Raw genomic sequence first — 15,645 nt, 5'->3', positions numbered from 1 at the left:
TACAAGAAAATACCTAGTGTCTTTGTGACAAATAACTGGTTAATACATAAGTAGTGAAAAAAATGTAAACAACAAGATTTCAAGAACAAGACATACAAGATACCTAAAAAAATTATTCACTATAAATAAACTGTTAGAACAAGTTGACAATACAATAGATTCTCAAAAAAAAAACCAGTTGAACAACATAGAACAATAGTGATAAAATGAAACAGACAGTAAAAACCATGCAACTTGAGTAAATACAGGCATAACCAATGTGTAGCTGGAAAACAGATAAGTACTTGCAGTAAAATAACAATATGATTGACTCTGTAACAACAACAAAATAACAACATTATAAACTGTAGTTAACAAGAATAAATAACAACGCGGTAAATAAAAAGTTTAGGAACATACAAAGATTGATGCAGGATCGAGAGCAGGATCAGGCCAATGGAGGAGGGTAAGGTAAAGGGGTAAGCATTTCCCTCAGTAAATTTCCATGGTTTGAATGATAAAAGCCTTGATTTGCTGAGGTCCTATCTGGCCGAGCGCGGGCAGCTAGTGTCCCCAAATGGTAAAACCTCAAGTATCAGCAACCTAATCCATATGGCGTTCCGCAGGGCTCCGTACTCGGGCCCCTGCTCTTCAATATAATGATTTATGACCTTCCCATGTGCCTTGGTAATGGTGTTGTTTGTTATGCAGACGACACTACAATTGTGGAAGCTAGAAATAGTGCTGTTGAGTTGAACTTGGCTTTAAATCAATCTTTAAATGTTGCATCTACCTGGTTCCGGGCAAACTATTTCTTTTTAAATCAAGAAAAAACCCAATCTATTGTTTTCAGTCTCCGAAACATTGAGCATGAGGTAACAAGCGTAAAGCTTTTAGGCATTTACCTAGACTGTAAGCTGGATTGGAACAGCCATATTTATTATGTTTGTAGCCGACTGGCTAGGGTTGTGCACTTGCTTCGTAAGTTAAGGTACTGTGTACCAAAAGAGTGGTTAAGGACTGCGTATGTGGACTTTTTCCAGAGCATCATCACTTATGGACTGAGACTTTGGGGTGCCGCTCTTGGAGTCGAGAGAGTCCTACTTCTCCAAAAAAAAGGATATACGAATAGTAGTAGGGGCCAAGCGCCTGGATCACTGTGAGCCTATCTTTAAGGCTGAATCCCTCATGACAGTTTATAATCTGTTTATCTTCCAGACCCTCATCAAAACTAAGGAGGAGTTGGGCGCTCTCTAGCTCAGGAGCGACATCCACTCGTACAATACTAGAAGTAAGCAGGATGTAAATGTACCTTTTGTTAGGCTTAAGAAATTACAAAGTAACTATGACATTGCCCATGTAGCACAGATGGTTGGGCCAACGTTGGCCAACTGTGGGACAGTTGGTCGATGGTTGGTTGGAGCTTCCACAACCAACCAACTGTTGTGTATCCACATGGGTTAATTTATTAGTTTACAGTTTGATTCCGTTTATATCTGGAGCAGGGAGCTCAGCCAAAAGTAGTTTTTAACTTTGAGATTTTGTAACATTATATCCAGTACCAAATGTGGTTTGAGGTAATTCTGGAAACCAGCATTTGCGTCACCAGCCCCACCACCTTGAGGTTAGATATGGTCGGTCCTTGTGAACCACCAACTTTCAGTTAGAATCAGCCTAGGCGCGGTACAGCCAACAACTAGCTGGTCATGATTCTCCCGCTGATATTAGCAGGTATGTGGTGATAGGCTAATAGGAGATTTACATTGCCCGACCCTTGGTTCAGTAGTAGGTAGCCCTCCCTCTAAATTATACCTTTTTAATAATGGGGATTTCTCTGTGATATTAGCGTAGTCATGTATTAGTAAGATATTATAACTTGTATTTTATTGCTTATCCGCTTAATAAATGAACCCAATTAACATCACGCCCGAGTATTTATTCTGGACACCCCACCCACTAGCGGATACAACACAACCGTTGTCCAACTGTATATCTCGTAGTTGGGCCAACCAATATTTACAACTGTGGACCAACATTGGTTCATTGTTAATGAAATACATTAATATGCATTGCTGGGTATCATACATCAAGCCAACCGTTGTCCAACCGTTTTTCACTCCGTTGGACCAACAAAAGATACTTTTGTTGGACCAACAATGGTCCATAGTTGAGTTTACACGACTTTCATTCTCTGGGTCTAGCTTTCACAACATAATTATAATAAAATATCTGGTTTTACAATACCTTTATCAGTTCCAAAAGTTTCCAAAAGTTTTTGGAACTGATAAAGGTATTGTAAAACCAGATATTTTATATATTACAGTTCCGGCTACAACAATGAATTTTAATAATGCAAATATTATTTAAATTAATATTCTTTAACTTATTTGCAACAATTTAAGGGGAAAGAGTAATTAATCATATAACAGGCAATTATAATAGCATTAACAATCTAACGGTAATTAATTAATTATTCAAATACCAGTATCCTCTCTAACTCCAAAAAAAAAACTACTTATGATGCCTTAACAGATTAACAGAATCATATTATACTGTGAAGTATCAAAAATGTTTGAGTATTGCGACCATTGCAACTGTCGGCTACTCTTTCACCACTTGAAAACTCTCTATATCAGCAATCACAGATAGCTCAGTGGTAAAGTAAGAGGCTCATAAGTCGAAGGACCCGGGTTCGAGACCCGTCTGAACCAAAATAATTTTGTTCTAGTTTTTTTTTCAAAATTTGTTTTTATGAACTATTTAATCAATTTACTCAACTAATAATTATGCTTTTTGTACTAAATCTTTATTATTTTGTGTGAAATAAAACGGTTGGACAATGGTTGGCTGGAAAACAGTTTAAAGAGGTGACATTTCTACCGTTGGCCAACTGTGTGGCTCCACAATTTACCAACGTTGGCCCAACCATCTGTGCTACATGGGTGTAAGCCTTAAACTATTCAATGTGTTATATTGTACAGCCCGGAACCTTCCAAGTAACCATTTCAAAAAGGGCGTGGAATGTCTCCTCCTGGCCAACCCACTGTATAGTATAGACGAATTCTATTAACTAAAAAAGAATATGTAGTACTACAATTGACTAATTTATAGTCAATTGTAGTACGCGCCTATTTAAATGTTATCTAGCATAGAATCTAGAATTAATATATTTTAAATTAGAATTTGTAATAAATATATTAATAAATCTTTAATTAATGATCTGCTGTAAAGTGATCTTCAATGAATAAAAAAATAATTAGGGGAAGACCTGGGCCGTTACAACACCGTTACAACGTACGTTGTCACTTCGAAGGCCTGGAGTTAAAGGCGGCCGTGGGTGAAGGCAATACCTTAAAAATATCCAGTAATGCCACAAGGGAATGGGAGTGTGGACTGTATAATCTTATTATTACTCTTTGCATTGCAACTGGTCTTCTGTGCTGTTGTACAGCTTTTGTAAGCATAGAGCCACGGCCGCCTTTAACTCCAGGCCGCGGCCTTCGAACTGGCAACGTCCCAAGTGGTGTTGTAACAGCTGATTTTTTTGGAAGCAACTAATGGTATTTGTGTATTTACGAAAGATTGATTACTGGACTATGACAATATTGACTCCGCTTAAAAATGTACATATATAGATTTTAATTCATATTGTTTCAATTTTCAATTATGTATGTTTTATTTTTAATATTTTAATAAATTTATGTTCATAAATTAAAAATTAAATCAATAAAGTGCGAATTAATGAGCTGATGTCACCTGTCTGCCATGTTATCTTATGGGACGTCTGTCACTGAACAACACCACTTGCGATGTTGCCAATTCTACCAGGCCGCGGCCTGTAGTTAAAGGCGGCCGTGATAGAGCTTGTACTTGTAAGTTGTAAGCACGGCCACCTAGGCGGCCGTGGTTGTAAGACGTTCACTCCACTCCACGCCCACGCCTCTACTCCACGGCTGCCATCGCGTTGCTCGCCTTCTGTCTGTAATTTGTTGTTCTGTTCTTTTACCTTACCATTGCCATACTATTGAAACATTCATTCAACATTGAAATTGAAACATAACCTAAAATACAAATAAAGTGCCGTGTTGGAGTAATCTTTCCCGGTGTTCCAGATTAACTGGCGTTGTGTTATTCTACAATTATGCCCTAATCTCTATGTTCAAAAACATTTTAATTAAGTTAATTGTTACTTTCTCAAATCTTATGATGGTAATTTACCTTAGTGGAGGAATTGAATAGGTTTCCTCGAAGTATTAACTTATTGCACGTGGACTACGCTCACTATGGTGCTGGAATACTCTTCATTCTCTAATTGTGGAAATCTTTATGCTCATTGTGGCACGGACGGTAAATTAAAATTATGGGATACTGGAACTGGAAATTTTAAGCAAGAATATACTCCTAACCTTCATCTAAGTTCACCCTATACATGTCTGATATGGATTTCCTCAGATAACGTAAGTCCAGAACTTTTGAGTTAGGCCTATCTAGGCCTACATCAATAAACTTTGAGTAACTGTCTTGATAGCTTAATGCTTTTAAGGCTCAATTTCAAATTCGAAGAATAAGTTTAATAATTAGGTTTTGCATCCAACTAAGCTTTTCAGAGGCTACATACACTTTCAATCTCTTCCTGAGAATGATAATTCCTTAGGCATGCCATTAATTGAGCACAACTTGGGCTACTGTAAACCATGCCCCACTGAACTCACTACTGCGGTGGGAACGAAATTTGAAAATTCGCTCACCATGTTATCAAATAGCCTAGTCCAAGTTACACAGCAATACCGTGGCCGTGCGCAAGCGACCGCCACGACCGCTTGCTGAGCGATTTATTGAGACCACCATGGTGAGAGTTTTGTCCAGTGCATGCTCAAAGGCGCATTTTGAATGGCCAAGCCATTTTAAAGCTTAAAAGTAGGATTAAGGTAATACATTTTAAAATTACGCAGAGGATAGGCCTACACGTCTGGTAACGCACGTGGATTAGGAGTCTGGAAGTTACTGTCATAACCTAACCTAACCGACCAAACTTGCTGTTAGGCAAATGAAAATAATCAAATGAAGTTTAAATTCTGTTAATAAAATAAAACTAGTGGCCTGTAGGGGCCATAGCCCCTAATTTAGACTACAATAAAAAACCATATATAAAAAGACAAATATCCTAAATATGTTTCTAAAATTATCAATTTTATTTTATGTTAGCCTACTTAGAATTAACAGTGTTTCTTGTTTTATATCTTGGTTTTCCTTCCGTTGGAGTCGTATATTAGTTGCTTCTAATGTGTCAATGAAATAGCCTACAATTGTTAAATAATGATTAAATCAATAACACAACATATTACTAAATGGAAACGTGCACACGGTTGGCCTGAGCCCGGAGAGCGACGAATCAGAGCTGAAATCATACAGCGAAACATTGCACTTCTTTTCTAATTTAAAATTGAAGATTTGTTTTGTAATCTTACGAATTCTGTTATAGTTTCCATTTTGAAAACCAAATGTAAAGGTTAAAACTATTATTAATTATTATGAAGGCAACTCCCCGTTTGGCGGTGGTAAGTCAGAAATAAATCTAAGAATTTGTCCCTGAATTTTAAGACAGTAAGGTCCATTTCCCGGAATCTCTTTTTGTGTAGCGGAAAGCAACGCAATAGCCATTGCACTGTTGTACTGACTTATGTTTTTTATGAAGCTCGAATCATGTAAAAACAATTAGTTCGTCATTTACTTGTGCTTGTGGCATGTCCATTGTGGCAACATGCGTTGTAATGTCCATCTGTGGCCTCCTCTGCAAAGTGAAATGCGCCACAATGCATGCAAGTGCTTTAAGCGGACCTAGATTGTGAGAAACAACACTCAACTCATTTTCCAGCGTTCTTCTAAAGACAGGTTGTAAAACCGCTTTTAGATTTCTTTCACAGTTAGGCCCTACATGACATTCTCTCTTGCATTTCTTAAGTCTGTTGAATTCCTGGACACTCTTCCACGGCTTGCAGGTCTTCCCCTACCCTGTCTAGTTACTTCACTCATTATAAAAACGGAAAACAAAAAAATTAAACACAATTCATTTTAAAACATTATTTACCAACATTGACTTTCGGAATAAATGTAAACATTGCAAATAAATAAGTAACAGCTGATAGAATGCAGACGTTTTTCATTCCCCATGCATTTCTTATGGTGGATATTTTACGTTATATCTCGTTTTCTGGTAACTTTATGGGAATTCTGCTATTTTTCCCCGAGTCCCTGGGGTTAAGACCTTTAATTTAAGACCTCTACCACTTTTCTGCGACTTACCAGACGTCCACAATTTTCTGGTAAAAATTTGGTCTTACAGAATTATATATATAGATTATAAATGCAAAAAATTCTAACAAAAGATCTACAGTTAAGAAGAAATGGCATTCAAAGCAAAATCTTTGACAAAAAGTTTGCACCTCTTGCATAAGTAGCCTATTCCAGCCTAGTACTCTATCCACTACACCACGAACACCGATGGCTGTAAATCGTATCGTTGTGGTAATGGAGCTTTCCGGGCCCACACAACCCGGTGACGTCACTGCCGGATGCCTAATCCACGTCTGGTTACCAGACGCGTACTTGTTTGAACCAGGCAATAACTCGGTGATAAGTAGTGCATGTGCCACAAAAAATCTATTGCTGGCTGTTTTGCGGAAAAATACGGCCACGAAACATATTACTGATAATGTCAACAGATAGAGGACACTTTAACGGACACCACAGTATCAACATCATGTACCTGGGGAGTAAGTTAGGGGGGGGGGTTAAGTCAGCAACTTAACCAATCAATCGTTTTATTAATACTTGTGAAGTCAAATAGGTTGAAGCCCGTGGGTAACAGTTAGTAAATAAATAAACGCAATTTCCAAGAGTTTATGGTAAGCACATCAATGTCTAAAATTCACAGTTTTTCTTCAATTTTAGTGTTAAATACAGGGTGTCTACTAACCGGGAAATCCGGGAAAACCGGGAATTGTACTTAATTTTTTACTGGCCATGAAATATACGGGAATTGTCCTTAAATGCCAGACTATGTCCTTAAAATTTTAATGGGCCATAATTTTATTATCGATTGCGAGTTGGTTATGAGCACATAATTAATTTATCATATGTTTGTTTACATTTTCATAACTTATTACAAGAGTAATTATGCAATAAAAATCCCATTAGCAGTCTCAAACCCATTAAATAGTTTATCACGACAATCAAGTGTCAAGTCAAGTACTTCCAAGAACTGTTGACTCAGTAGCTAGCTCATAAAAGTTGTATCACTTTTATTCCTTCTTTATTTATTACCTGGGTAATTATTATTAGATCGAGATCCCAAACCTATTTTTATCATGAAAATAACAGTTTTATAATGGCTGTTAAATTTCACTTCTTACTTGTACTTTCGTCTTGAAGATTCAATTTGCCGCCGGCCATTGCCTAGTGCCATAAAACTGTTTATAGTTTCATATTGAACATGTAACTAATCTACAGTTTTATTTTGTAAGTTAAACCCTTTTTTATGGATATTTTATCTTTCAATTGACAAAACCACAAGCATTGTTGTTTGCATTAATTTTTCATCACTATGTAGGCCTACTTGGTTTCAAATTATGTCATTGCATTTTCTGTTTTCAATGTTTTTTGTTTCCCCACATTTATTTATTGTGTTGTATGCTTTAAGCAATCTAAAGCTTATGAACTAAAATGATGATAATGACTGCTGGTATTATAACCTCATTGTTTTTTACTCAGTTTATATAGGCCCTCCTAAATATTTAGGTCTAGGCCTGGGTATTTTGATTCTTTGAAAGATCTGTAAAATATACTAATAAAATGTAATTGTGCCTAAGATAAACTAATGATTGCTATGTGTCGATATTAACTTTGCAAATGAAAAGACAGTTATCTTACTCTGTGCTTACTGGTAGCCGCTTACCATACCGATTTTGTACCAAGAACTGAGTTACAATACGCATTAAAGACTATTATTTATTTTTTTTAAAGTAGTCGAGAACCTAACGTTGTGCCAGGGCGAATTATGCCAAATTAATCCGCCTGGATCGGATAAACTATGTTATGATGTTTCAGTGACTGATGGAGATATTCAGGATTTTGTCGCTATCGCATGAGACAATGATTGCGTTTCTCTATTACACTATAAAAGCTTTACCTAAAGTATACGTTTGTTTACTATCAATAAATTTATATTTAACTCTTGTCTATTATTATTTACTTTTCTCTCTGGCACAACTACAGTGAAGAACAAGATTATACAGTTTGACAAATCAGGAAAATTATTTGGTAATCACACCGACAAAGGTTACGACAAAGTGTCCTTAAATGTACAGGAATTGTCCATGAATTTTTTATCCAGAATGTAGTAGACACCCTGTAAATATTTAAATGAAATCAAGGGATAAAATCAATAAAAAGCTTTGTCAATGTTATTGTTGTTTTTAGCGAATTTCCCTATAGGGAAGTAGCTATTACCTTAGGTGGCATGGTAAGACCTAAGCCCGGGATCGATTTACTTTTTAATTTTGATGTCCCCAGAGACCGAAAACACCATTCGTTCAAATTTTTAAATAGGCCTATGTACAGATACATGTGTCCGTAAACACGATAACTTGAGTGCGGTAATGTTTGTCCGATTTTGATGAAATTTTGTTTGAAGGTGTAAGGCAGGATAAACTTGAATGAGTTTGCGAACCAGTATGATCGGACTATGGGAACGGGGTTTTATGGGGTAATAATTGGGTTTTCTAATTTTTGACCCTCTAAACATAAAATTTCCCGATTTCTCTCCAGACCTTTTTAAAGAGCTTAAAAAAACAAATAAGTTAATTTAGTATGTCAACGTGTTTTTGTACAGTTATTGGTTACGGAGAAAATTTAAAAAAATTGTTATTTTAAAATTCCCATGTTATTCTTATGGAGAATATTGTAAAATGTTGTAGTTTGCTTGTTTATGTATTTGTTTTGATCAAACTTTGTAAATTTATTTATTTTATACTTAGTAATTAATATTTTACAAAAAAACCGACTTTTTTTACCCTCCATGTAGCAGCAAGCCTAGGTACAGTACACATAAAACCTAATGTGTGTTAAATACATTTAACTGAAAATCATTTCAGACAAATGGAAATTCGCTTAGTCGGCAGGTTTGCTGCGGCGGGGGTATTATTTATATCAAATGGTAGCCTACAAATAAAATCATTACGATAAGATAAGCCCTATTATAATCAAAACGGATTTGATATATTTTCAAATATATCGTTAAGTCATTCATCCGATAATATATCGTCTATGCCCTACAGAACTACAGCCCATAAGTAGGCTACATCGAAAAATAAGTTAAAAGAAACATGTTAAAATTAATTTTAACACAGAGGATACGCGTCTGATTGGTGTGAACCTGGCAATAACTCGGCATTAACTAGTGCACGCGCCTTAAAAAATCTATTGCTGGCCGTTTTGCGGAAAAATACGACCAACATATTACAGATAATGTCAACAGATAGAGGACACTTTAACGGACACGACAGTATCAACATCATGTACCTGGGGAGTAAGTTAGGGGGGGTAAAATCAGCAATAAGTAGTGTGCGCGCCCGATAAAATCTATTGCTGGCCGTTTTGCAGGAAAATACGTCCGCGATACATATTACCGATGATGCCAACAGATAGAGGACACTTTAACGGACACGACAGTATCAACATCATGTACCTGGGGAGTAAGTTTGGGGGGTAAACTCGTTGAAAATTCGACCAGTAAAAGTGTTGTTTAATTTAGCTGAAAAGCTGTAAGTACAGTGAGTTGTTTTTTTTTTTTTTAGGTGGGCCCTCAACAAAAGAAGCGCAAGAAACGATCAGATGGTCAAGGGGGTTCCCCCCTCGTAGTGTTGGGCACACAGTCTGGCTCCATTGTAGTGTACAGTGTCGCTGAGGGAAGTATAGTAAGTTCTTTAAACGATGGCCACAAATCGCCTGTGCTTTGTCTCAGTTGGGAGAAGACGGCTGACCTTTTTAGCTGTACGACTGACAAATTTGTTCATTGGGATGTGACAAATAAAACAATGAGAAGGTAATCAAGATTTAAATTAGGAAGACCATTAAAATAGGCAGGCATATTTGTGTTGGTTCCAAGTGTTATTATTTTGTTAAGAGTATCCAACCGGTATTTGATATTGATGTTCTTGTTTCGTTAAGTCTTACAACATTTTCTCCCTGTAACTTTATGAAAATACACTAATTTGCCATAAATACTAACAGATTAAGATTTATGGGCCAACTAGTACAATGTCATCCAACCTAAAGTAGAAGCAATTCAACATACGTTTGGAAATGTATCGTCATCAAGTGGCGAGTTATCACTTACTTTTATAAATGTAGCCCACTGTATTATGTATCTATACTATACTAACTATAAAATTGAGGTGGTGTCTATCTGTCTGTCTGGGCAGCTGTCACGACTTACTAAACCGATAAAGCCAAAATTAAGTACAAAGGTGGTCCACATACCTAGAAATGTCATAGGCATATTCACTTCCCTGAGTTCTTCTTGGGCTACTTCCCTTGGACGTCCAAAGTTTTGAGGTGAGGTTTTGAAAAGTAAATATTAATTGGTTTCCATGGAAGCTTGGGAAAATTCACAATGTTCCCCTGTCATTGAAATTAGTAAACAAACAGAACTGCCAAATGCTCATTTCACAATTTCAGATGGCTGATCCAAAGAAATTAAATACAGGGTGGCCAAAGTGTCCCTTTACACAATATTAAAGTACATATTACACTTTAATTTACACGAATGATCAGCAAATAATTGTACGTATAATCGACAGTGGGGAAGAGAATGAAGCCTCACTCTCCCTTCTCAACCACCGCTACAGCTCTAGGACGCGGCGACACCCAGTAGAGAGTAAGGGCGGCGTTTGCACTAGTCATCCCAGAAATGCTGAAACAAATGAGTCAACGAACTTGGCGTCGAGTCAAGCTTTGTCGAGACAATAGAGGCATGCATGCCGATGTTTTGGACAAAAAATTATGTTCACTTGGTGTAGTCAACAATATCTGATTAAAACAGATTTATATGGTTTTATTCAACAACAATATTGAATTTACCTTTATAGTGTAAAGGGACTTTTTGGCTACCCTGTATATTTTACACAACTAAGTGGCAGGATTATTTAATCTAAAACTTGATGATGGATTATTTATTCTAAATCTATTTCAATGATTATGAAATTGATTTTTCTTCCTGTTGCGAAGCACGGGTACAGCAGCTAGTATAATATAAACCAACTGTAAATAATGTAGCACAATTCCATGGTGGAAAGAAAAAAACATAGGTTGTGATACTCCGGTCATAGGCTGATGTCTCCCAGATTGCTAACAGAAAATTAACTGATTGTAACTACATTAGTATATATTTGTTTTATTTGATTGTTTAAGCGAATACCCCTATAGGGAAGTAGGCTAGCTATTACCGTAGGTCTCATGGTAAGACCTAAGCCCGGGACCGATTTACTTTTTCATTTTGATGTCCCCAGAGGCCAAAAACACCATTCGTTCAAATTTTTATATATCTATAGAGAGAGATATATATATATGTGTTCATCCGCACGATAACTTTAGTAATTTTTGTCCGATTTTGATGAAATTTGGTTTGGAGGTGTAAGGCGGCCGATAAACTTGAATGAGTTCACGAACCAGCATGATTGGACTATGGGAACGGGGGTTTATGGTGGGTTTTATGGGGTAAAAATAGGTTTTTCCCATTTTTGACCATAAAAACACAAAATTTCACAATTTCTTTTTAAACCATTTTGTAGAGCTTTAAAAAAAAACAAATAATTTAGTACATTGAAGCGTTATTATGCGCCTAATTGTTACAGAAAAATAAAAAAAAATGTAATTTTAAAATTCCCATGTTATTCTTATGGAGAATAAGTCAACTCTTGTAGTTTGCTTGTTTATGAACATATTTTAGTAAAATTTGGAAAATACATTAATTTCTTACTAAACCACAGTACCTTGTAACATTTTACATGAAAAAACAACTTTTTTATCCTCCCTGTTGCAGCAAACCTAAATACTCATTCAACTAATTCTGTTTAAATCCTACTAATATTATAAATGAGAAAGTTTGGATGTATGGATATATGGATGTATGGATGTATGGATGTATGTTTGTATGTTTGTGACAAGTGAACGCGAAAAATACTGGTCGGATTGGGCTGAAATTTGGCATGATGATAGCTGACATTCCCGATTAACATATAGGCATATTCTTATTTCAAAAATCCTTTCGGGCTCCGCCCCAGTGGCTCTGGAGTTTCCCATGTTAACCTAATGAGAAATGGAATTATTGAATCTTAACAGCTGTTTCAATTAAACAAGTTGGTCCTGTTCTATGATGTTCAATAGCATTAAAGTTACAAGGATTACCAACAGGGTGCAGCACTATTATTTCTTTTACATTTATGACAACAGCTAATTTGCAACCAAAAGGTGAGTGAGCGTAGCGAACGAACTTCAACCTGGAGGCGAGTTAGCGAAGCGAACGAGCTAAACTGAAGGCAAGTGAGCGCAGCGAATGAGCTCCAACCTAAAGGTGAGTGAGCGTAGCGAACAAACTTCAACAAGGACGTGATTGAGCCATGCGAACGAGATAATCTTGAAAATTAAGAAGTTAAACGGGGCAAAGCCCGTGGGTTACAGCTAGTAGGGAATAAATGTGATATTTTTAAGGAGACATTTTAGTTTAAATCCAATGAGACAAATGGAAATTCGCTAAGTGTGCAGGTTTGCTGTGGCGGGGGTATTTTTTACCTATATACATATTTTTTCTTAATAGTAAAATGGGGTTTGCAATCTGGGTGACATCAGTATATGACGGGAATATGACACTTATGTTTTTCCTTCCACCATGGCACTATTCTAGCCTATGAACTAAATGTAAATATATCTGGGTAGTTGAGAGGACAAAGTGCTCGCCTACTTTCTACAGTAATCAGAAGTTTGCCAGATCGATCTTTAGAAAATTCTAACATGTTTCGAAACGGGGCTTAGCTCTCCTTAATTGCTAAACTACAATATACGGCGGTATTTGTAAACAAAACATAATATTTTCTCACTAGGTTATTCTTTATGATAACAAATACTGGTAATTTACAGCAAGTGGAAGAATGGGGAGAACATTACGGCTATGGCGGTGACGAGGGATGGAGAGATGTTGATTACAGCGGCACGGAGCATCAAATGTTGGAATGTCGCCACACAGACTGTTGTCAAATCATTCATTGGGCACGCCTCGCCTGTGTTCAGACTGCTTCCAGTCTCATCATCAACTGGCGACAATTACTTGATCAGTGCAGCACAAAACGATCGGCTACTTAGTGCTTGGTGAGGAATATATTTGAATTCTGTTAGTGCCTATCTGGTTGCAATAGCCTATAGATTTAACACCCTAAGGCCTATGTCCATAGCTCTGGTTAGGTTAGTTGTTTTTTCATATTTCACATTGAAAACATATATAGGAATTAACATCAACCAAGAAGATTTTTGTTTAAAAACTGGCAATAACTTAACATTTGACTATTGAGATTTACACTAGCGCTTGTAGGTTGGATTCGACATACTCCTTGAGGGCCAGTGGGTTAGCAGTACGACTATTTCGCTGCAAAATGCGGTGATGGGCTACACACTTGAGTCGTCGTCAATGGGTTAAAAAGGTCACCAGCTACCAAAAAAGTTCTATAAAAATTGGTAGGCTATATATTTGTTACAAAAAACCCTTGTTAAATACTATGTTCATATTTATCAAAAATAGTAAATACAGTACTTTATACCATAACATTTTAGCCTTATTTATTTTTGTATAAATTAGTTAGGCTTATTTGATTTACAAAACCATTATATCAGGGTATTTCTTTAATCTAAAGTTGTATCTAAAATTAATGATATAGCTTTATCATTGACTTAAATTGATGACCTTTTGGTAAAAAAAAAAACTCCTAGGAATTGGTTCATCCTAGGAGCAAGGGAGAGAACAATAATGAATTGCTTGTAATGTTTTTGTTCTTATAATAATGGTTAAAGGTTTCCCTCCATTCTAGCAATAATGTCTCAAAAGCACTATTTAATACACATGTAAAATAGACTGTTAAATCAGGCAGCCTGTTTAGAAAAACCCCACATTCCCAATAAGTGGATTTTCTTTAACTAATTCTCTAGCACGTTCTGCAGGCGTCCAAAAATCAGTGAGGGGGAATCAGAATTTAAAACATATATATAAAAAAAGGTCCATAAAATATATTTGTTATGTGAATTGGTAACAAATACATTGTGAATTTATTGATGAAATAGCCATCATTCTTATTTTTACTCAATGACCTCTTATTTTAATATTGTAGACATTTAGCATAGTATTCTAATGCATACTTATACTGAAGCATTATTAATTGTTGTGCATTAATTATTGTTTGACAGGTGCTTGAGTGCCAGTGCAGACAGTAATGCTGTTGGTTCGTTTCTGTTGAGTGATCTGGCTCGCAGTGTGTCTGTCGACGTCACAGACGAAGGTTTGACCAACGTCGTCACAGTAACACAAAGTGGTGTACTTCATTTATTCTCACATCAGCTCAATGGGTAAGCCATTTTACCATCAGAAATCAAATAGGTTTTTATCATTTATATTAAGGTACTGTAGTGGACAACACATCTATGTGGACCAGTTGTTGTTACTGGAACTACTCAAATGAGTGCACTGCTGTCAGAATTTAGATATTCTTTATTTGTTTTTTGATATGACATGGAAGTTGCGGTAGTTTACAATAGATTAATACTCTATAATAAGGTTTAAGGTAGGAATATTAGTATGTTATCTTAAAATAATTACTTAATTAGGGATTTGTCAATTCTCCATACTGATTCTCAATACCACTGTGTATTGGTATGGAGAATTGATACCAATACCAGGAGACACATCTGCAAAGATTTTGCAATGTATGTTCCTGGCAGTTTTTTTCCCAAGTTCTGTCCAGTGTATTGTAGTCCTGACGTCATAATTTTCTCCGCATTGTTTCCTTTCATTGTCCTTTCCTTTCATTGTCCTTTCCTTTCTGTGTCCTTTTCTATGTAGTATAGCCGAACCTTTACCAATCCATTTTGAAAATTTGGTAAAATTAAAAAAAATGTATTGGTACTGAGAATAAAGTTTTAGGTATCTGTATCTAGAATCGATCAATTTTGTTATCGACACATCTCTACCGGTACTTAAAATGTAAGTCATTTTGTTAAACGATACAACCTTGAGTACCTATCAAAATGGTCAGTTATCAAGTTGATGGGTTTTACAGTAAAAGTAAGAAGCCGCTGAAGCCCAAGGTGACAGTGACCATAGCAGCAGACACAGGTCAGAGTAAGACCAAAGTTCTACCTCTGCCCGTGCTGTCAGCTCAGATGAGGTCACAACTGAGAGCTCACATAGTGTACGGCCAGCCACCCTTCCTGGCGTTTGAGACTATTGTAAGTAAACTTTTTGCTTTTATAACAAGTTCAAAGAACCTAATTTGTAGCTTATCGTTTTTGGCATCCTATCCTATATTCTAATACGAGCTATGTCTGTTTGTCTGTCTGTCTGTAATA

General features: G+C 36.3%; 1 protein-coding gene across 1 annotated transcript in view; it reads left to right on the top strand.

The window, feature by feature from the left end:
• The first annotated feature begins 4,013 nt into the window (after positions 1-4,013).
• LOC129001466 (WD repeat-containing protein 43) overlaps positions 4,014-15,645 on the top strand; it is a 49,875-nt gene continuing 38,243 nt past the window's right edge. Inside the window, exons 1-5 of the mRNA XM_054428763.1 lie at positions 4,014-4,436; positions 9,834-10,081; positions 13,174-13,401; positions 14,488-14,646; positions 15,357-15,525. Of these exons, the coding sequence (XP_054284738.1) occupies positions 4,263-4,436; positions 9,834-10,081; positions 13,174-13,401; positions 14,488-14,646; positions 15,357-15,525 (978 nt within the window). The 5' untranslated portion in view covers positions 4,014-4,262. The remainder of the gene's footprint in view (positions 4,437-9,833; positions 10,082-13,173; positions 13,402-14,487; positions 14,647-15,356; positions 15,526-15,645) is intronic.

This window comes from Macrosteles quadrilineatus, unplaced genomic scaffold (genome assembly GCF_028750875.1).
Source record: "Macrosteles quadrilineatus isolate MER2022 unplaced genomic scaffold, UCM_ALF_1.0 Scaffold_8__2_contigs__length_117827958, whole genome shotgun sequence".
Taxonomy (NCBI): Eukaryota; Metazoa; Arthropoda; class Insecta; order Hemiptera; family Cicadellidae; genus Macrosteles; species Macrosteles quadrilineatus.
The sequence above is the reverse complement of the archived record's forward strand: the minus strand, read 5'-3'. Positions and strand labels throughout refer to the sequence as shown.